This window comes from Leptodactylus fuscus, chromosome 6, assembly GCF_031893055.1.
Source record: "Leptodactylus fuscus isolate aLepFus1 chromosome 6, aLepFus1.hap2, whole genome shotgun sequence".
Classification (NCBI taxonomy): Eukaryota; Metazoa; Chordata; class Amphibia; order Anura; family Leptodactylidae; genus Leptodactylus; species Leptodactylus fuscus.
Window position 1 is genome coordinate 103,565,204 of NC_134270.1, and position 23,189 is coordinate 103,588,392.

Sequence of the window (23,189 nt, forward strand, 5' to 3'; positions counted from 1 at the left end):
CAAGAATTCAAAGAACACTAAAAATAGAAAACTTGTGTCAAGTCCTGAACCCTTGGGCCACAATTTTGCCCGAATTGTTCCTTTAAAACAATTTACCCCTTTAAAAGACAAATAAAAAGAAATCTCATTTTAATTATAAAATTAATTTCTATTATACATATTCTTTTATGTTTATAAATTATTATATTATATATTATCATTATATATGATTGAAAATATAATGTACACCTTAGGAGCTAGCAATCTATTAGTATTTAAATACATGTTCTGAATATGCTGGTGATCACTTAGTACTTTAGTACTAGAATGTTTTACATATGGGCTATATCATAAGAAAAAAGTAAATTGAGCACAAAAAAAAAACCTGCAGTTCCAGTTATGACCACTGAAGGGCGACATCAATCTCTCCAATTCATATTGTATATGTCTGCACATGTATCAAGCTGTCACTTATACAGATGTCAAATGTTACTATCCTTGCACTCATTCAGTTACCTTTCTGTTTGCTAATACGGCAGGTTATACATGAGCGGTTCATGGACAGAATTTAATGTAAGTGCAAGAATTATTTTCATTCAGCTGCTGGTTGGAATGTTCCACTATTCCTGAGTATAATGTTAAGACAATCTATCTATCCTTGATATTCCACCTTATCTGCAATGTAGTAATTCCTAATGATACAGCGATTCCCCCCGGTGATGATTTCTCAGCCATACGCTGGACATTCAGCGACGTCGTGGAACCAGGACATTAATCTCAGTACAATCTGCAACTGCCCTATTCTGCATGTAGTGCTGTAGGAGTCGATCCCAAAGGGATGAACACTTTAACAGGAGAGGATTTCCTGCAATTAAACAAGTAATGAAATAGTTAGTAAAAGACATAGAATGATCTGCTTTGTATACTATTAAATACTGTGTGACAGGACATGGCTTTTGCAAAGTATATCAAGTGATCATAGATGGATTCTGCATCGTACAGTATTACGAGATGTGTTCTACATTGTATACTGCGTGATCAGAGATGTGTTCTGCATTGGGTCATCAGAGATGGAGGGTCTCCACTTTATACTTGGTGATCAGATATGAAATCTGTGTTGTATACTGGATGATCAAAGATGGGTTATGCATTATATGCTGGGTGATCATAGACTGAATCTGCATTTTATACTCGGTAACCAGAGATGGGTTCCACCTTGTATACTGAATGTTCAGAGATGATTTCTGCACTGTATACTGAGTATTACAATGGAATCTGAATCATATACTGAATGATCAGATTTGGGTTTTGCATTATATACAATGTAGTAAGACATGGTTTTTGCATTGAATACCGGGTGATCAGAAGTGTGATAAGACATTGTTTTTGCATTGTATACCGGATGATCAGAGATGGGTTCTGCATTGTATATTATGTGATTCTATGTGATTCTCACCATTCCTGCAAAGACCGACGACCTTACCTAAAACACACAGTCCCTCCTTGGCTCTTGTAAGTGCAACATTAATCTGGTTTGGGTCTGAAAGAAAGCCAAGATGGTACCGCAGCCAACTGTACGTAGGCCTGGACTCCAGCTCCTCGTCAGAAGTCGAACGAACAGTGGAAAAGATGACATATCGCCATTCACTTCCTGCAGATAGAGAATGGTTATACATAAGACTGCTATAAAAGACTATTAATATAATACCAGAATAATCAGCTAATAGCAACCTTGGCTTTTCATGATGGTACAGGCAGTAACCTCTTTCAATCCCTGCTCTTGCAGCCTCTTGGTAACCTCTGCCACCTGGGCATTGTAGGGAGTCAGGATAGCGATATCTCTGGCGTCAACTGAACAACTGACCAGACGCTTTGCCAAACGCACCTGAGAAAGTTCATGACAAAATTAGTGTAAGTATCAGGGAGACCTGGCCTCAGAGTTACAGTAAAAATGATGGTTTTATATATATATATATATATATATATATATATATATATATATAGCACTCATCAATTTACCCTATACAGATATACATCTATACCATATATCTCCATCCATCTTCATGGGCATAAATCATGCTCTATGTGGAAGGGGCAGCGAGAGGATAGTGACTGGGGGAATGTGAAGGGATGGGGTTTCTGCATCTATACATACCGCCTCCTTTGCCTCTTTAACGTTTGCTTTTGAGTTAATATTCCCTTCTTCACTGGTGACAATCAGACTCTCTTCTTGTCCTTCTACCTTCCCAAACAGTATGGGGCAGCAGCAGTGTTGAAAGTGGAAAAAACTGGGTTGTAGTCTGAGTGAGGCTGAGGTAAGTAAGCGACCATTGTAGAACTCATTGGACGGAAATTTACAGATATCCGAATGCTAGAAACACAGAGTAGAAGAGATGTATATATTGTGATAATAACAATAAGCCATCCTGTACACCACCATCTTTTCAATGCCAATGTGAAAAACTACTGTACATTGTAAAAGCTACTCCCAGTAATATCAGTATCTGAAATCTTTATAAAAGGATATCAGAAATATTTACATAAAGAATGATACCATTCAACCTCTACTGAATTGCTAACAATGATAACTATCAATGGATGTCCATCTAATACAGGGTGCTCAAGAGAGAAAGCCACTGTAGCAGCTCAGCAGAGCAGGGTCCAATTCACAGAAATGATAATGTTTACCTGCAGCCACCACTAAAGGGAGCTCACTGCTAAAACTACAGGACTAGAAAAACATGGCTGCTTCCAGGCAAAGCGGTGCTAAAACTGCCCACAAGTTGTATGTAATGCTCCAATTCAGGCCCATTTTACCTCTATGTAGCTAAGTTACAATACCACACACAACCTGTCAACTTATGTGGCGCTGTTACTGATAGTGCTTACTATTTGCAGTAAGCGCCCCCCAGGGATGGCTAAAGGTAAATTTTATCATTTTTAAAGGAAGCCAGAGAAGTATTTTGTTGTTGTCCTTCACAGCAGTCGTGGAACAAGCCACTCACCATGCGGTACTGTGTGTCCAGCAACAGTGCCCTCTCCTGGTATCTCTCAAACAGTGAATGATCCACTTTCAGAGTGCGGCAAAAATCATTCTTGACCACAGGACGCAGTTGGCGGTGATCACCTATCAGAACAATCTGTAACAGAGAAAGACCATAGTATATGACTCAAAAGTGGTGGGCGGCAGCTGGCACACAATATAGTTACAGTATCTGAAACATTGACTTACCGATTGTACATTCTTGTGACTTACAATGGGAACCAGCGCCTCTGGCTCAGTGCACATCCCACTCTCATCTATAATAACCTGTGACACTGGCAAATCTGTCAGGACCTTGCTAGAAGAGGTAATGCATGTACACAGAATGATGTCATGGCGGTTAAGCTCCAGTTTTCGAGCATCGCTCAGTAGTTTTTTGTAACTGTTTGGAAAATACAGGGGAATACAAATAGGAGACGTTATGGGCAGGTATGAGCAATGTGAGGGGTCATGAACAGGTTAATAAAGGGGGAAGAAGAGTAAAAAGGGGAGGAGCCATGGACATATGATCGCAGACAAGTGGACAAGGATAAGTAACTAAAGACAAGTGAGTACTGAAGGGGTGAATACGGCAAGAAGAGATGGGAGGAATCGGCTATGTAAATGAATATAGATAAATAAAGATAGCCCCCTCCCTTCTTACTTAGCCACTTCCTCCACAGACATTTCCTCCCCTCTTTGAATCCGTGCATCCATTTCTCGAATTTTCCCAGAGTACTTGTTTGTGGTCTGCCGGATCACGTGATGTAAGGTGATAGGTCTATGAGAGTTCACATGGAATTAGTAATGTTTTAGTCTATTCCCCCTACTATCCACCAGCACAATGATAGAAACTCTCAGGGTACATTACCTGAGACCCTCCAGTGGTTTACCCTCCCGGAGGTATCCCGATAATCTCAGGTTGCTTCCAGGGTATGGAAATTCAGACAGCTCCATTTGCTCACTATACACTCGCAACAGGCGGAGCTTTCCACGGAGGGGGAGGAGCTTTTCTATAATAACAAGCAGACCATGAGGACCCTGACTTTCCATCAGTTACTTATATTTTAATCATTTGTATTAATGACAAATCATAAAGTGTCGCTGTAACAACCGGCTCAGATCAGAAGGAAATGACACCAGAGTGGTCACTATGAGCAACATCTCCAAGTGGTATTTAAGCTGCTTTCTCTTACCAGTTATGACATCCACAGACTTATTGGAAGGGCCACAATACATGAGCACCCGTCTGCCGCTCATTTCTGCTTCATCGGTGGTCATTGGCTCTAGATCTTGATTCACTTTGTTGAACCAGTAAACCAGATGAGCACCAACTATAGTTTTCCCAGTACCTGAAAGAACATTAGAGCGCTCAGGTTATCTGTATACACCTTGCATTGTTTAGATACAATGCTCAGCAAACAGTTTTACACTAGTTAGATACAGTAACCCAGGCAGCTGTACCACAAATGATAGGCTTATATACACTTACCAGGAGGTCCCTGAATCAGAGTGAAGGGCTGCATCAGGGCTTTGCTTATAGCTTCTGTCTGACTGTCATTTAAACCACGAGAAAGCTCAGGGACGGTGAAGGATTTCTGTGTCTTGAATTTCATGTTCAAATCTGCAATACAGAAAATAAGAAAATCATATGAAGTGAAATGCATCACACTAGTCCCACACAGTCATCCAATTCACACTATCACACATTCATCACTATTCTGATCTCGTGTCCCCCTCACACCAACACACCTTTATCTGGAACGTGCTTCCCCAGGACAATACTTTTTGCTAGCTCTGAGGCGCCTGTTAGTTGATTCACGGCCTCCTCTTTCCGTCTGATGGGATAAACACATATGAGTTATATAGAGAGAGATGAGCGAGTAGTATTCGATCAAATACCTCTCCTGCATAGTTATTGGTGTACTCCGTCCAAAAGCACGCAGTAAACGAGTAGAAATTTGATGCCCCCCCACCTTCCCTGGCGCTTCTTTACACCAATAACTATGCAGGGGAGGTATTCGATCGAATACTACTCGCTCATCTCTAGATATATACAGTCCTATGAAAAAGTTTGGGCACCCCTATTAATCTTAATCATTTTTTGTTCTAAATATTTTGGTGTTTGCAACAGCCATTTCAGTTTGATATATCTAATAACTGATGGACACAGTAATATTTCAGGATTGAAATGAGGTTTATTGTACTATCAGAAAATGTGCAATATGCATTAAACCAAAATTTGACCGGTGCAAAAGTATAGGCACCCTTATCATTTTATTGATTTGAATTCCCCTAACTACTTTTTACTGACTTACTGAAGCACAAAATTGGTTTTGTAACCTCAGTGAGCTTTGAACTTCATAGCCAGATGTATCCAATCATAAGAAAAGGTATTTAAGGTGGCCAATTGCAAGTTGATCTCCTATTTGAATCTCCTCTGAAGAGTGGCATCATGGGCTACTCAAAACAACTCTCAAATGATCTGAAAACAAAGATTGTTCAACATAGTTGTTCAGGGGAAGGATACAAAAAGTTGTCTCAGAGATTTAACCTGTCAGTTTCCACTGTGAGGAACATAGTAAGGAAATGGAAGACCACAGGGACAGTTCTTGTTAAGCCCAGAAGTGGCAGGCCAAGAAAAATATCAGAAAGGCAGAGAAGAAGAATGGTGAGAACAGTCAAGGACAATCCACAGACCACCTCCAAAGAGCTGCAGCATCATCTTGCTGCAGATGGTGTCACTGTGCATCGGTCAACTATACAGCGCACTTTGCACAAATAGAAGCTGTATGGGAGAGTGATGAGAAAGAAGCCGTTTCTGCACGTACGCCACAAATAGAGTTGCCTGAGGTATGAAAAAGCACATTTGGACAAGGCAGCTTCATTTTGGAAACAAAAATTGAGTTGTTTGGTTATAAAAAAAGGCGTTATGCATGGCATACAAAAAGAAACAGCATTCCAAGAAAAACACATGCTACCCACTGTAAAATTTGGTGGAGGTTCCATCATGCTTTGGGGCTGTGTGGCCAATGCCGGCATCGGGAATCTTGTTAAAGTTGAGAGTCGCATGGATTCCACTCAGTATCAGCAGATTCTTGAGAATAATGTTCAAGAATCAGTGACAAAGTTGAAGTTACGCCGGGGATGGATATTTCAGCAAGACAATGATCCAAAACACGGCTCCAAATCCTCAGGCATTCATGCAGAGGAACAATTACAATGTTCTGGAATGGCCATCCCAGTCCCCAGACCTGAATATCATTGAACATCTGTGGGATGATTTGAAGCGGGCTGTCCATGCTCGGCGACCATCTAACTTAACTGAACTTGAATTGTTTGTCCAAAATACCTTTATCCAGGATCCAGGAACTGATTAAAAGCTACAGGAAGCGACTAGAGGCTGTTATCTTTGCAAAAGGAGGATCTACTAAATATTAATGTCACTTTTCTGTTGAGGTGCCCATACTTTTGCACCGGTCAAATTTTGGTTTAATGCATATTGCACATTTTCTGTTAGTACAATAAACCTCATTTCAATCCTGAAATATTACTGTGTCCACCAGTTATTAGATATATCAAACTGAAATGGCTGTTATAAACACCAAAATATTTAGAACTAAAAATGATTAAGATTAATAGGGGTGCCCAAACTTTTTCATAGGACTGTATATATATATGTTGTTATAAAGCAGCCAGGCAATTTACCAATTTACACATATTTAGATTGCTTCCTACTTTGTACACTAGCACACCAGAATGGGCCACTTGAAGGGATTGTAAGATGTAGGGGTCATGTGAGGGAACACAAGGAGGCATTATATGCCACTAAGGCGACTATATGGGGCCACTATGGTGGAATCATATTGTGCTGGGCATAATACTATGTGGGACTACTTGGGGACATTATAATGTGTGGTGGGAACTAAGGAGCCATCAGCACTATGTGTTATACATTGAATGGCACTATTACTGTGATGGGGCACAAAGGTACTTGGTTGGAAACGTTGGGAGGTATGTTTTAGGTTGGAGAAGGGGGATTATGAAACTTTGCTCTGGACTCACCAATGTGTTATACTGAGACATTATATCACCTGTATGTGACATTATTATATATACTTCCTTCATATGCTGTGATGTCATAGTGTACAATGGGCCAATAAATGATCATAACTACACCAAGTCCCTCGCCACACTCCCCTCCAGAAAAGTGTCCATGGGCAATGCAAAACAGAAAATCTTTTTCATAAAAGGCATAATATATCTACCCTATTAGTCCTTAGTGATGTGGTGTTATAATAGGCAATATCCATGTACTGTACATCAGTTTGTATATTATCTTCATACTGTCACATCACTGGAGTAGATTCTTTGAATAGGATCTTTCATGTCTTCCAAGATAGGGCAAGGTATATACCATTGTAAAGCTGACGGTGCTGTTAGTTTTGTCTACAGATATCACTGCGCTGTAAGAGGGTCCGACTTTCCAGCTAAATGTTATTGCTGGGTGGTGGGGAACACTTCCCTGACAGCACACTTCTAGAGCCTTGTACTGTGAAGAGGACAGTCTTTACTGCCCAGGGATGATGCTGGGCTGTGACGCCAGCCCCTTTGACATTACAATGATATCAGTAGCTGAAACTAACAACTCCAATATCTCTGGCATCAGGGCATATACCTGCAAAATGAAAGTGTGCTGAATTCAGCACATTGTCAGCTTTGTAACCATATATAACATGTCTTATCTTAGAAAACAAGGAAGGTCTTCTTTAAGAATCTGTACCAATTTTTTGGCATATAAAAAAAAGTCACAAACAAGTTTTCGCCAGCTTTTCAATGTCACTTGCCAGTATTGTTTTTATATGACCCTCACCACTGTATTGTGACACCATAGTGTACATTATCTCTGCACTGTGACATCACTGTGTACATTAATCCTAAACTGTGACATCACTGTGTATATTACACCTGTTGTGTGACATCATTGTGTTCATTATTTATGTATTCTGACATGATTGTGTATATTATTGCTGTACTGCGACATCACTATGTACATTATCTCAAAACTGTGAAATCACTGTGTACATTATTTCTCTATTGTGACATCACTGTGTACATTATTCCTGTACTGTGACATCATTGTGTACATTACCCCTACACAGTGACAACATTGTGTACATTTTCACATTATCCCTATACTGTGGCATAACTGTGTACATTTTCCCTGTATTGTGATATAACTGTGTTCATTAAACCTGTACTGTGACATCACTGTGTATGTTATCCCTGTACTATAATTTGTATGCCCTATTCCGGTATATAGTTATTATTTATGACCTTGCTTTCCAGCCTACATTAATTAAATGAGTTCATTATCTTAAAATAATCTTGGAGCAAAAAAATTCTTCAACTTTGTAATAGGGTTGTCTCAAGGTTTAGTATTTGTTAATTCTCTGCTTGCTTTCATTAGTTTCAATAGTTCTCGACAAATAACTCTCATAGCTGAGAATCTGTTACAATAGTATCCAGCCCAGACATTTTCCCTATCTGGATAGTTTGTTAGGCTAGGTTCACATTTGTGTCAGTGTCTCTGTACGGAATTCTGCTGAAGATCTGCAAAAAGAAAAGTTCTGGTGGACCCTATTCCAGTCTATGGTCTGTTTTAAGCAGCGTTCACACTGCTGTCCGCCCCCTGGGCTTTCCGTCGTAAACCCCGGGGAAACTAGACAAGGGACGGCTTGCCAGTAGTTAGCTTTAAAACCCATTCATTTGAATGGGTTTTTAAACATGACCACCAGTGTTCATATCTGGCCTTTCCGCCTGGAAATCGGTTTTTATTTTTGCATGGACACAAAGTCCTGCATGTACGACTTTTGTGTCCACGCAAAAAAAAAACCTGTTTCCAGGTGAAGAGGCCGCATACAGACACCAGAGGTCAACTTTAAGAAACCATTCAAATGAATGGGTTTAAAGCTGACTACTGGCAAGCCGCGCCTTGTCCAGTTTCCCTGGGGTCTACGACGGAAACCCTGGGGTGGACAGCGGCAGCAGTGTAAACACCGCTTTAGGCCGACGTACGTGTGAACCTAGCCTTACAATGTATCAGTTGTTCAGTTTAACTATATTACACTAGAGTCCTGTTGTACGACTCATGGAGTATTGCCTAAACTAGACAACACTGTGACAAACCCTCAACTGTGAGAGAAATACCACCTGTACAAGATGTACAGTTCTGTACAAGATATGTATCAATCTGTAAATTGGTGACTTTTAAGACATCTGTGATGGAAGATTGCATGATTACATGTTACCCAGCTTTTCCTTAAACAGGCATAGTAGGAAATTGCTAACAATCTTTTTTTTTTCTTACATGTCTGGTAGCAGCTTTGGTATGATTTCCAAAGTAAATGTAGCTTGAGGATTTAAAACTGCTTCAGGAACTTCTTTCATTGTAGCCTGGTGTAAATGGAAGGCCACTTTGCCACCTTGCTCTCTGGAAACATTATTATTGGCTTTAGTCAAGCCATGTGCCACCCAAGTGTAGCTGTCATATTCTGAGGGCTCTGAGGTTTGGCACCTCTTTACATCTTCCATCCGAATGCAAAGGAAGCAGTTACGAAAGTCCATGTCAAGGTCACAATCTTGAATTATATGAGAAGACAGTTTAAAGGATCCTTTCAACCCCACTGCTTTCTTGCTATCACTGTTTGTCTTCCACTTCACAGGGACATCTCTTAAGAGAATACCTCCACCTTCAGCCACAGCTGACGCCACTGATTCCATGTCGCAAAGGGGCAACCACACCATCTGATATTCTTGAATGTTTCGGTATCGTTTAAGAGGCGCTCGTTTGGCCAGACTGGAGAAGCAGTCAATGGGTCGCGATGTATGCTCCAAGCAAAGCTCTATTCCTGGCGCTGGAGAACAGAGCTGAGGACTTGGCAGAGGTAGCCCACGATCAAGAGCACTGCACAACTGTACAGGAAGACAGTCCCCAGGGTGCAGATTGAGTGTTAATTCCATGTAGTGACCACATGGACTTTGGTGTACAAAACTCATGGGGTCAAAGGCTTCAATGCCATCACTTAAAGCATTTATTGCCTGCTTTGGCTCCCCCCGATTTATTGCTGTGATTGCTTCATGCCAAGCTCTAGGATTAAAAGAGATTATGTTTTTCTGCATTCTGTTTTTGAAAGTCTTTTCCCGGTAAGTGTTATAGGAATACATCCTACGCCTCCAAGACAAACTGGAACCATTTTCTATAGGTGCTGGTTGCTCCATTGGCTGCAAAACACTATACTCCAGTAACATTGGACTTGACAAGGAGTCCCCATTGAGTGGGAAAACTACTTTTATGCCTCTATGCCTGGCATCGGCACTAACAATCACTGCCAGCTTTTTCTGTACTTCCTTATGGAAGGAAACTGCCAACTTAAATGCACGTCCTCTTTTCTCATAATTTGACTCTCTTTTTACCATTAAATCAAAATTTAAGCAGACAGAGTCCATCTCCTCAGGAGAAATGTGTGACCCAGACAACCTCTTTAGATCTCCTCGAAGCAATCTCTGTACTACAATGTCTATGTAACGTCGAAGAGGAGAAGAAGCCCAGGTATAGGCACACAGCTGGAGGGAGTAATGACCATTGGCATTTAGCGAACCTGACCGGATGAAGAATGAACGGCCTAGTTGGCTTCTAAATTCTCGAACAGCATAGCAGAGCTCAGGGTGCAGATCTTCTGTGGCTATCAGATCTGTGATCCTTGCATGGTCATGGTTTTCTTTTGCATCTTGCAGCTGTTTCCACACTGAGGTCAGCATGTTTACTTTATGCTCAGATAAGGGACTTGGTAATTCAGGAACATCAAGAAGATGGTGTGACAAATAGGCAGATAAAGGTAAAAGATGATGAAACTTTGTCTTTAGCTCTTCAATCTTTGAAAGGCTTGGCCCATCCTGGCATCGTACTGGTATAATATTCACCAATTTGTCTTTGCTGGTTAAATACTCTGCCACCCAGCTGTTGTACATAATCATCAATTCCTCAATGATGCGTTGAGCTTTACGAGATCCCGGGGGACAATCCTCATCAGGCTGTTTGTAATTGGAAATTTTCTCCAGACGGGACTTTCGATGAACATCTGAAAAGTGCCCAGCAATACATAAACAACCTTCTACTGTGCTAAATGTTGGAGGATCTCTACTTTTTGCTTGCAGAATAGAATTGGCCTCTTCATAGGATAACTGACGCTTAGAACAGATAACAGAGTGACAAAAACGGCCATCCACCATTTCATCATTGTCCTTCCTCACTTTCACAAAAAGAGATATTGCCAGCCGGTCTCTATTTGGCTTGAGGCTGCATAGTTCTGAACACAACTTAAGAGGCAGCATATGGACTACATCATGTGTGGCAGAGTAAAAGGTGACTCCTCGTCTTCTGGCTTCCTTGTCTAAAGCACTACCTTGTGGAATCACAGCAGCTAGGTCGGTGATATGGACACCAATCTCATAGTAGTCACCTTGGTCTTGTACAGAAATGGCATCATCCAAGTCTGCGGCATTTGGGGGATCCACAGTGAAGGTAAGTATACTTCTACAGTCCTTTCTGTCCTGGGCTATGGTGGAGTTTGATATTCTTTCAATTTCTTCCATGACCTCCTTAGGGTAATTATTGTCATTTTCAATACCATATTCAAGTTTTAATATTTTAAGTCCTTGTTCTAAACTCAGCACAGGAGGTATAATGCGGTTTACAATGCCCAAGGGAAAGTAGAAACCCTCCCGCCAGCAAACCACCTCTACCAAGAACAGTCGGTTCCATTTCATTTCCTCTGTCAATTTCTCCAAACGTTCTGTAATGATCTGTCTTCCTTTAAATTTACGGATTGGAATATAGTTTGGCTTTTCTTTAAAACATGGACAAAAAATCTTGGTGACTGATCTGTCAATGGGAATCATAATATTGCGATCTTTACAATCCATGACACATATGAAGCGCCGATTTTTTTCTCCTGCCTCTAAGATTCCGACCACTTTTCCAGTTTCATGATTAGTGTTTGATAACAACTGGACAACCACTTTATCTCCACTAAATCCCAGACCACAGTTGAGTCGCCCATTGATAGGTATGCGATGAGGTGGATTTTCTTCAAGGGTGACAGCATAACCTCGGTCAAAATTTTCCTTTATCAGCTGACACTTTTTGTAGGTATTGGGTTGCAACTTCAGGTACTGCTCCAGGGTATGTACAGAAAAGTGGGTATATCTGTCTCTTTTTTTACAAGTACTGCCATTTGGTTTAATTTCCAGTATTCCTTCCTCTGTGACAGACACAAAGGTTTCCTTTTCGCTCTGTAGTAACTCCTGAAGAATGGCATCTTCGGAATTTATATCTAAGTCAGATGCCCAAGAGTCACTGTCTTCTTTGGCATCTTCTTCTTCTTGTTGCCTCCAAGCTTGTAATTCACATACAACATGTTTTATCTCCTCCACATTGAGGTCTGTTGGCACTGCACTTCTCGCCTCCACACACTCTCTCAAGTACTTCCTCCAGATACGACTGCACCCACCAAAAGAACACAAGGCCACTACATCTCCAACCACAATGACCTGGGCACGAGCACGTGTCAAGATAGTGTTCAGAACTCGTGGATCGCAAAAAAAGTCTAAGTTGAAAGTGGAAGCTGATGAGGGATGGACAGGCAGACTGTCCACAGACCGAACAGTGCTGAGAATGATGACAAAGTACTCGCAACCTGCATAGGAAAATGACAAACATGATTAGCAACGTGATAATATATTAATAAATTATAACATATCTTAAGTAACAAATTACAATAGCTATAGTTTAAGAAATTATACAATATGGAGCTCAATGGCTACTTGTGCTCTGGGTTCAAATCTTAATAGGGTATTTTCTGAATAAAGTTCACAATACTTTAAAGGGTTACTCCTATCTCAGCAAATCGCTGCCAAGATGGGAATAACTACCCCTAAGTTCTGACCGCTAGTGTGAGACTTATGGAAGTGGTGCTGCTCCATTCTGTTCCCATGACTCCCATTAAATTGAAGGGGAGCTATGGAAACAGCACAATGTGTTATGCTGTTTCCATAAGAGTGCAAATATGGAAACATTGTAGCTCAGCTATGCTATATTATTTCTGTAGCTCTCATTTACCTCTATGGGAGGTACAAGAACAGCATAGAGCAGGACTGCTTGGCTGTTCCCATAAACTCTGCTCTATGGGTCAGGACTTGGGATAAATGTAACCCTTTAATCATGTGTGACTCTATGAATGCCATATGGAAAAAGGCTTTAAAAGTGCCTAAGATAGGCAGCCTCACAGGGACTTCATATGGATATATTTACATGGAGAAATTTGGTGAGGTTTTTGAGGAGGTCTTCCACTTCAAAATCCTAATCTAAAATATCCCCTTGGAATCTGTGGTAGAAATCTAAGGCTATGCCTTGGGTTTCGGACAGGGCTTTGCAGACATAATACAATGGGGATAAACAGGGTTAGGCCATGCACTTCAGGTATGAAACCATGGCAAGATTATACATGATGCTTCTTTTTAAGAGCACTAAAAAAGTGTCTCTCGCTGCCTTCCATTGAAAATAGAAGGCAACTTAGGGCTGTTCTTTACAGACATTCCTCTGTATGAGCATACTCTAACATCGACTTTATGATATATGGAGGATGTACCAATGATGTTTTCATAGTTTGTCACTGTGATATCAGACAGCTTTACTTTGCGCAGCTCCCGACGTATCAGCTGCACCTGAAGAGTAAAACAAATAAAGAAAGAATTATTATAATAAAGCCATATATGTGCAAGAATATAAATACTACAATATTGCCTAGAATAGAATAGATAGAACTATAATACTGCCCTCTATATACTGAAATCTAAGTATATTACTATAAAACTGCTTCACATGTACAAGAATTTATGTTTAATCAGAGTTTATTGCGATTTTTCAATAAGTACAGAAACAAGTAGGGGAAACAAAATAAATGAACAACATGACCCACAGACCAAGAAGCCACCAATTACATGTAAAGAACAATGGGGATAAATGTCGCCATTAAACTAGGACAGGGGTCACACAAGGTGAACTTAGACTGCATATAACTCAGAAATAAACAAGTAGGCTAGATATTGCCACGGAACATGTCGTACAGCTCAGTGGCCAGTGCAAGAGCCCCAGCGGGGACACGCCAGCCCATAAGGACAAGCAGCCACCACCAAGGACCCGAGCAGGTCACTAAGTGAGGGAACAGCTGGAAAAAAGAGGGAAAAAGAGAAACAAGTAAGGAGGGAATTACCAAACAAACAAAAGGACAGGAGAAGAAAGAGACAGAAGCGGGCGGGAGGAGGGGATAGGAAAGGGCAGAGCACCATCAGGGTCAGAGTAGGCCAGTACAGGACAGTAATAAGAAGAAGGTAGACAAGTCCACAGATTCCTGGAACAGCATCCACAACCGTCAGAGAGCTTGGAGTAGTCAGTGGTTCTTCTGCAATCAAGGTCTCCATTGCACAGATGTAGATAAATTCCTGGAGCCACTCGGCAGCATGAGAGCAACCAAGCTACACCAGTGTCTTGGAATGACTGCTCTGGCGGCCGTGAGAAAGTGTCGTAGGAGGTCTCCCTTCACCCTGGAGGGGTTCTGAGCCAACCGCCTGACCCAACTGAACTTCGTCATGGACAGTCCAGGATAGGAACCAGGGTGCCAACTTGGCAGGAACAAAGGGTTGTTGAGAAGTGGGCTCAAGGTATCAGGGACCCTGGATACCAGCCCACTCCAGGTTACCGAGTCCCACACAAACAAAAAATGTTTGGAAAGGGATGAGTATCTAATATGTTCTGGACAAAAATGGGGTGGGATCCATTGTTTGTCCATCCATCCATTTTTTTCTGGATTTGTATAGTGCCGAAGAGGCGCAAAAGGACTGCGAACTGATAATATAAGTAGGGATCCAAGAATCAACCAACTCCATCACATTTACAACGCACAAGTGTGTGGAACCTCAACCTGCTACAGGAGAAGCCTCAGTGAAACAAACAAATGCCGACTACAGGCAGGAAAAGAAAGAATGCGGGGCGCGGACAGGCAGGACCTGAAAAAGGTAAAGGAAATGGGGGACTACATCAATTTTCAGGATGTTGATTCATCCGAACCAAGATAAGCCAAAGACCCCATATTTCCTAAGGTCACCCACAGCCTAACAAGAGGCGGTAGAATATACAGTTAGGGCCAGAAATATTTGGACAGTGACACAAGTTTTGTTATTTTAGCTGTTTACTAAAACATGTTCAGAAATACAATTATATATATAATATGGGCTGAAAGTGCACACTCCCAGCTGCAATATGAGAGTTTCCACATCCAAATCGGAGAAAGGGTTTAGGAATCATAGCTCTGTAATGCATAGCCTCCTCTTTTTCAAGGGACCAAAAGTAATTGGACAATGGACTCTAAGGGCTGCAATTAACTCTGAAGGCGTCTCCCTCGTAAACCTGTAATCAATGAAGTAGTTAAAAGGTCTGGGGTTGATTCCAGGTGTGTGGTTTTGCATTTGGAAGCTGTTTTTGTGACCAGACAACATGCGGTCAAAGGAACTCTCAATTGAGGTGAAGCAGAACATCCTGAGGCTGAAAAAAAAGAAAAAATCAACAGTTGGGTACATTCTAAGAAAAAAGGAATTGACTGGTGAGCTTGGGAACTCAAAAAGGCCTGGGCGTCCACGGATGACAACAGTGGTGGATGATCTTCGCATACTTTCTTTGGTCAAGAAGAACCCGTTCACAACATCAACTGAAGTCCAGAACACCCTCAGTGAAGTAGGTGTATCTGTCTCTAAGTCAACAGTAAAGAGAAGACTCCATGAAAGTAAATACAAAGGTTTCACATCTAGATGCAAACCATTCATCAATTTCAAAAATAGACAGGCCAGAGTTAAATTTGCTGAAAAACACCTCAAGAAGCCAGCTCAGTTCTGGAAAAGTATTCTATGGACAGATGAGACAAAGATCAACCTGTACCAGAATGATGGGAAGAAAAAATGTTTGGAGAAGAAAGGGAACGGCACATGATCCAAGGCACACCACATCCTCTGTAAAACATGGTGGAGGCAACGTGATGGCATGGGCATGCATGGCTTTCAATGGCACTGGGTCACTTGTGTTTATTGATGACATAACAGCAGACAAGAGTAACCGGATGAATTCTGAAGTGTACCGGGATATACTTTCAGCCCAGATTCAGCCAAATGCTGCCAAGTTGATCGGACGGCGCTTTATAGTACAGATGGACAATGACCCCAAGCATACAGCCAAAGCTACCCAGGAGTTCATGAGTGCAAAAAAGTGGAACATTCTGCAATGGCCAAGTCAATCACCAGATCTTAACCCAATTGAGCATGCATTTCACTTGCTCAAATCCAGACTTAAGGCGGAAAGACCCACAAACAAGCAAGACCTGAAGGCTGTGGCTGTAAAGGCCTGGCAAAGCGTTAAGAAGGAGGAAACCCAGCGTTTGGTGATGTCCATGGGTTCCAGACTTAAGGCAGTAATTGCCTTCAAAGGATTCGCAACAAAATATTAAAAAAAAATATTTTGTTTGGGTTATGTTTATTTGTCCAATTACTTTTGAGCTCCTAAAATGTGGAGTGTTTGTAAAGAAATGTGTACAATTCCTACATTTTCTATCAGATATTTTTGTTCAACCCTTCAAATTAAACGTTACAATCTGCACTTGAATTCTGTTGTAGAGGTTTCATTTCAAAACCAATGTGGTGGCATGCAGAGCCCAACTCGCGAAAATTGTGTCACTGTCCAAATATTTCTGGCCCTAACTGTACATACTATAATGCTGCGCCCTATATATCGGAATATAAGTGCTATAATACAAATGCCTAAGGACAAGAATTATAAGTATTTTAATGCTGCCCCTTATGTACGTTAATATAAACTAGCAGTGCAGCTACTGAGTGGCAGAATGTAATATTAGGAGGCATTTTGGTAGATAACATGTCTTTTCTTCTCTAAGATGTGGAAAAAACACCTAGTTGCTGGAGTGGGAAGAGAAATGAAGGTTCCGGTGTCTTTGGGACAGTCCATAGTTTGAGCTGTGCAAGTTTTAATCTACTCACACAGGGCTCCTGTCTGAGGAAGAAGAGGTGATACTAACCTCTGGGAGACAGGAGATATGGCGCTATGTGTTTGCAAAATTTTTTTTAATGTAAATTGTGAGCCCCATATAGGGCTTACAATGTACGTTTTCCCTATCAGTATGCCCTTGGAGTATGGGAGGAAATCCACGTAAACACGGGGAGAACATACAAATGTCGTCCTTGACAGGATTCAAACCCAGGACTCCAGCGCTGAAAGGCTGCAGTGCTAACCACTGAGCCACCCTGCTGCCATGTACAGTGTTCATATTAGGACATCCTCAGATGTAAGATGGCAATCCAGGGAGCAAATTGACCTCCAACTTGTGCCTACAATAATACTGTCCTCTTCCCGCTCTGTCTTCTCTCCACCGATGCGGAGAAGGCATTTGACCGGGTTGGTTGGCCCTCTCTCTTTGCGGTCCTGGACCATATTGGTCTTGGCCCAGTCATGAAGTCTTGGATTACCTCTCTGTACACTGGCCCCTCGGCGTCCACTAGGGTCAATGGGATCTTATCCTCCCCCTTCCCCATTGGTAATGGCACGCGTCAGGGTTGTCCCCTCTCCCCCTTGATTTTTGTTCTCACCCGAGAACCCCTCCTTAGGAAGATTAGGGACAACCCTGCTCTACTGGGCCTTGTGATGGGGAAGCGTCACCTCAAGATAGCTGCTTATGCGGATGACCTCCTGTTTTTCCTGCGCAACCCAGCCACCTCGCTCCCTGCTCTGATGTCTGAACTGGACGAGTTCCACCGCCTTACCAACTTTAAAATTAACTATCAGAAATCTGAAGCGCTGGACGTTTCCTTGCCCCCCGGGCTCGGATCTTCCCTAGCCCACACTTTTCCCTTTCGTTGGTCCAGTTCGGCGATTAAGTATCTAGGTGTCTGGATCCCAAGCGATCTGCGTGAGCTTTTTGCAAAAAATTACTTGCCCCTTCTCAAAACTGTCCGACTAGATTTGAAGAGATGGTCCAGAGGCACCTATACGTGGTTTGGCCGTTGTGCCATCTACAAGATGAATGTGATGCCTAGATTCCTCTACCTACTTCAGACTCTTCCGATTCACATTCCTCCTAGTTTTTTCAGATTGCGCTACTCTGATTTGGTTAGCTTTATCTGGCAGGGTAAACGGGCTAGGTTGGCCCATTCCATTTTGACTCTCCCGAAGTCATGGGGTGGCATGGGCCTGCCTGATCCTCGCCGCTATTATGAGGCTGCTCTCTTGCAAAGAGTCATAGACTGGTGCCGCCATTCCCCCTTCAAACAATGGATCTCTATGGAGGGCTCCTTTTCGAGCCTTCCGCTTCACTGGCTCCCCTGGTTGGATTCTATCGCCCCCTCCTCTGTCTACTCTCATCCCACTATTGGCCCCACCCTTAAAGTCTGTAGGTCGCTTTTTCGGAAGGACTGCCTCTCCCCCTCTCCGTCCCCTCTCCTCCCTGTTCTAGGTAACCCGGCCTTCCCAGCTGGCCTCTCACGGGGCCCATTCCGGTCCTGGCTGGACTCGGGCATGCAGAGAGTCCTCCACTTTCGTTCGGAAGGGTCTTGGCGGCCTCTCGAGAGCCTTCACATTGTCCACGACCTCCCACCCCTTGGTCCTTGGAGGGGGCTACAGCTTTCCCACTTCCTTTCCTCGCTGTCAGATCCGGACGCCTTTGACAGACCTCTTACGGGCTTTGAGAAGGCTTGTTCTGGATCTGGTCTTTTACACCATTCTCTCTCGGAGCTCTACTCGCTCTTGGTCTCTCCTCCTCTGGGCCATAGACCACCCTTCCTAGCCAAATGGGAGACTGATCTCTGTCTCTCCTTTTCGGATGCGGACTGTGTCAGGATCTTGGAGCTCGCCCACAAAAGCTCTGTGGCTTGTAAGTTCCAGGAGGCGGGCTACAAGATTCTCACCAGATGGTATCATGTCCCGGCCTTGCTGCACAAGTTTTTCCCCACCACCTCTCCGCTTTGTTGGCGCTGTGGCTCGGAGGAGGGGACCCTCCTTCACGTCTTCTGGAGTTGTTCGGCTTTGAGGGGCTTTTGGGATGGTGTCCACCGCCTGACTTCTCAAATCTTCCAGTCTTCCCTTCCCAATACCCCGGCTTGCTTCCTTCTACACCTCTCCAATATTCCTCGGCGGGCCTACCGACGTTCGGCAATTCGCCACCTGATCAATGCTGCCAGAGCCCGTATCCCTGCCCTCTGGAAGTCTCCTAACCCCCCGTCCCTACGCCACTGGATCCGTAAGGTGGAGGACATCCAATATATGGAGGACCTTACGGCGTCTCTTCGAGACAAACATGAATCCTTCCTGAGGGCCTGGACCCCGTGGATTTTATTTCAGGGATCCCAGCTGTATAGGGACATCGTGGGACAGGCTTGAGATATGGTTCTGGGTTTGGACCCCCCCTCTTCCTTCCATTCCTTTCTTCTTCCTTTCGTCCCCCCCCTTCCTTCCTTTCCCCTACGCCCCCCCTCACCTCTAGTTTGCTCCGCTCTCCCCTTCCCTTTGTGTCTTTCGTACGATGCTGGTGCCTCTCCCCGCCCTTTGGTTATTGAGGGGCCCCACTTCTGCATTTCTTGTCCTGTTTTGTTCCTCGGGTCCTTGTTTTTACGGGCCCTTTATTGTCTTGGTAATCATTTGTCTGTTATTGCAGTTGGCTCTTTTTCCATTGTATTTGTGTTTATAAATAAAGAATTTATAAAAAAATAATACTGTCCTCCTAAGTACAAGAATACAACTACTATATTACTGCTAGATATGTATAAGTATATAACTATAGTAATATTCCCTCCTAACCTCTCAATCCCATCATACAGCCTCTTCAGAAATCTATCTGCCATGTATGTGACAGAATGGAAATCTATACTAGTTATGTACTGGAACAGCTTTCCATCGTAACTCATGCCAAAGAAATGGTGAGAGTTAGAATGAATCTGTCGGACAATGTGGCAGGTGTGGTGAGGCAAGAAAGCGCCTTGTGCCAAACGTGCGTCTCAATATCATTCCCGTTTTCTAACATAGAGGGAATGATGAATTTGCCCCACTGTTTTATTTCATCTTATACACTGCCGGTAGGTGTATGCACAACTAAAACGAGGTAGATACTGAGGTTTACAACACACACAGTTGTATCTGAGTATGGATTGTCGTCACTGAGTGAGGGTAAGTGCTGCTATAGCGGCCAAAGGTTAAACACTTTCTTATGTTTTAAGCTGCAGCACAGTTGTGGAATAATACTATTTAAAGAATAACTAAACTTTCCCACAACTTTTGATTTTCTGGCAGTATTTGTGTGATGAATACATTTCGTAATATACTTTATTAACAAATTTTGGCTCCTTTCTGTGAAATCCTACATTTCATTACCTTTCCTTCTCTACTGAAAGCTGTACCTTTTTCTCATTGTGTATTGAGAATAGGGCTTTGTGAAATGAAAATAAGGGTGGGAGACGGTCACTTCATATGGCTTATATCTCAGGCGTTATTGGACATAAAAACTTGATTTTGGAGTCCTATGAAAGAGGAGATTCACACCAGGGATATTTTGCCTGCGTGTTTTCCAGATTGGATTATGCAGCTAACAGCTGTACATATTCCAATCCTGACTCTATGAATGTGTTTCTGAGATTTGTGTGTAGTCGGGGAAAGGGGGAGGGGTAATTAAAGAAGAAAAAAAAACAAGTATATAAGTACTGTAATATTACCCCTTAAATACAGGAAAACAACTATTATAATACAGCCTCCTATATACAAAAATGCAACTACTATAATAATGCCCCTATGTACAAGAATAGAAATATTATAATACTATGCCCTACTGACATGAATATGATTACTATAATAATGACCTATAATAAGAAATCAACTAAGTAAAAGTTAGTTATTTCTCGTTTCATAGTACCTGAGCTCCATGAGACACTACACAAATTTTACTTCTGTTCATTCTTCCCCACTGCTCAGGCCACCGGCGGAGTATCTCTTTGACAACCTCAATCACTTGCAACATTTCCGATTGATTCATCCATGAATTTCCTACAGGAGAAGAAGGGCCCTGACAATGGAAAAGCCCCAGAGCATGATTTCCTTGTGGAGGTCGCATTGGATTCTCTGCACAAGCCTCAATAGCATTGTTGCGGCCAACGTAGAAGCATTGTGACACAAAAGAGATGATATCGGGGGTTGAGCGGTAGTTTTGGTGGAAAATTATACGTCCGCTTTGTGCAGCTGGACAGTCTTTACAGTCTTGGTAATGAGAGAAGAGGCGGGTGAGTAAAGTCTGCTCTTCTCCATCTGTTTTATTAAAGAATCGTGGGGTCTCTTGCATGTGGTCCCCTGCCACAACCAGACGTGTGTGATGATTTGCTAATGCCAACGGGATCAAAGCCTCACTCTCCATCATTTGTGCTGCCTCATCTAAAAATATATGGCTAAAATAACCTCTTGGCACATCCAGATCCCGAGACGTGACTGCAGTTGTCACAACCATACGATAGTTGTCTAGAAGATTCCGAGAAGGGACAACAAAGGTAGTTTTGTCTGAGCTCAGTGGACAATACTGAAGTGTGATGGGATGTGTTCTGTTTAAGGGACTACCTATATATTTCACTCTCAGGGGGGTTGCTTCTGGGTGACCAGACTCAACATATGGATGGAAATGTTCCTGGATATACAGATCAGCGGCACTACAAAGACAAAGGAAAAGAGGGTACATGAGTTTGCAAGTTTACAGGCCATCGACACTTTAAGCACTAGGACCGAGAAGGACAAATTAATTATAGAATTAAAAAAAATATATTATTTTAAGCTAAGACTCCATATTGTGGATAAGCTGCTTTTTTTGTTGCAGATTTTGCTGCAGTTTTTTGAGCCAAAGCTGGGAGTGGATTGAACAGAAGGAAGAAGTATAAATGCTTCTTATTAGAGATGAGCGAACACTATTCGAAACAGCCATTTTGAATAGCACGCTCCCATAGAAATTAATGGACGCAGCCGGCATTAAGCGACCGGCTGCCAGCAAAGTCTGCGTGCCGTCCACTTCCATTAATTTCTATGGGAGCGTGCTATTCGGAACGGCTGTTCCGAATACTGTTCGCTCAACTCTACTTCTTATATGTATATTTCCCATTCCTTTTCTAGCCACTCTTGGCTTTGGCTCAAAATCTGCAACAAAAAAAACAAAATGCTTTTCTGCAATGTGGGTCCTTAAAGGGATTCTACCATTAAATTACTTTTTTTTCTAATTACCACATTGGAATAGCCTTAAGAAAGGCTATTCGTCTCCTACCTTTAGACGTGGTCTCCGCCGCGCTGTTCCATAGAAATACCGGTTTTAACCGGTATGCAAATGAGCTCTCCGCAGCAATGAGGGCGGGCCCCAGCGCTGAAAGGCCGATGAGCGCATCCCCATTGCTGTCCGAGAGCTCTTTCCTGCGCCGCCTCCTTGTTCTGCAGCAACTCCGCCTCTTCTGGCTTCTCTTGCTCTTGTAGTTCTATAGAGGAGCATAGAGAGGCCACCCCAAAATGGCCGCCGGCCATTTTTGGGTAGCCGCTCTTGCAATTTAATACAGGAGCCGGCCGGCAGCGATTTTGGGGTAGCCGCTCTTGCAGTTCAATACAGGAGCTGGCCGGCGGCCATTTTGGGGTGGCCTCTCTATGCTCCTCTATAGAACTACAAAAGCCAGAAGAGGCAGAGTTGCTGCAGAACAAGGAGGCGGCGCAGGAAAGAGCTCTGGGCAGCAATGGGGACGCGCTCATCGGTGTTTCAGCGCTGGGGCCCGCCCTCATTGCTGCGGAGAGCTCATTTGCATACCGGTTAAAACCGGTATTTCTATGGAACAGCGCGGCGGAGACCACGTCTAAAGGTAGGAGACGAATAGCCTTTCTTAAGGCTATTCCGACATGTTCATTAGAAAAAAAGGTAGTTTAATGGTAGAATCCCTTTAAAGGGATTGTTCAGTTCTTTCTTTTTCCCATCAGCATAGGTCATCAATATGACATCAGCAGGAGTAAAACACC

At 42.7% G+C, this 23,189-nt stretch overlaps 1 protein-coding gene across 1 annotated transcript in view; it reads right to left on the bottom strand.

Moving 5' to 3' along the window:
* Nucleotides 1-354: 354 nt before the first annotated feature.
* The window catches only part of HELZ2 (helicase with zinc finger 2), a 31,446-nt gene continuing 8,611 nt past the window's right edge, over nt 355-23,189 (bottom strand). The window contains exons 7-20 of the mRNA XM_075276900.1: nt 21,076-21,856; nt 13,711-13,786; nt 9,372-12,759; nt 4,754-4,839; nt 4,494-4,625; nt 4,198-4,353; nt 3,873-4,014; nt 3,666-3,782; nt 3,212-3,404; nt 2,985-3,119; nt 2,135-2,350; nt 1,711-1,864; nt 1,463-1,630; nt 355-844 (exon numbers count right to left, since the gene is read on the bottom strand). Of these exons, the coding sequence (XP_075133001.1) occupies nt 726-844; nt 1,463-1,630; nt 1,711-1,864; nt 2,135-2,350; nt 2,985-3,119; nt 3,212-3,404; nt 3,666-3,782; nt 3,873-4,014; nt 4,198-4,353; nt 4,494-4,625; nt 4,754-4,839; nt 9,372-12,759; nt 13,711-13,786; nt 21,076-21,856 (5,863 nt within the window). The 3' untranslated portion in view covers nt 355-725. The remainder of the gene's footprint in view (nt 845-1,462; nt 1,631-1,710; nt 1,865-2,134; nt 2,351-2,984; nt 3,120-3,211; nt 3,405-3,665; nt 3,783-3,872; nt 4,015-4,197; nt 4,354-4,493; nt 4,626-4,753; nt 4,840-9,371; nt 12,760-13,710; nt 13,787-21,075; nt 21,857-23,189) is intronic.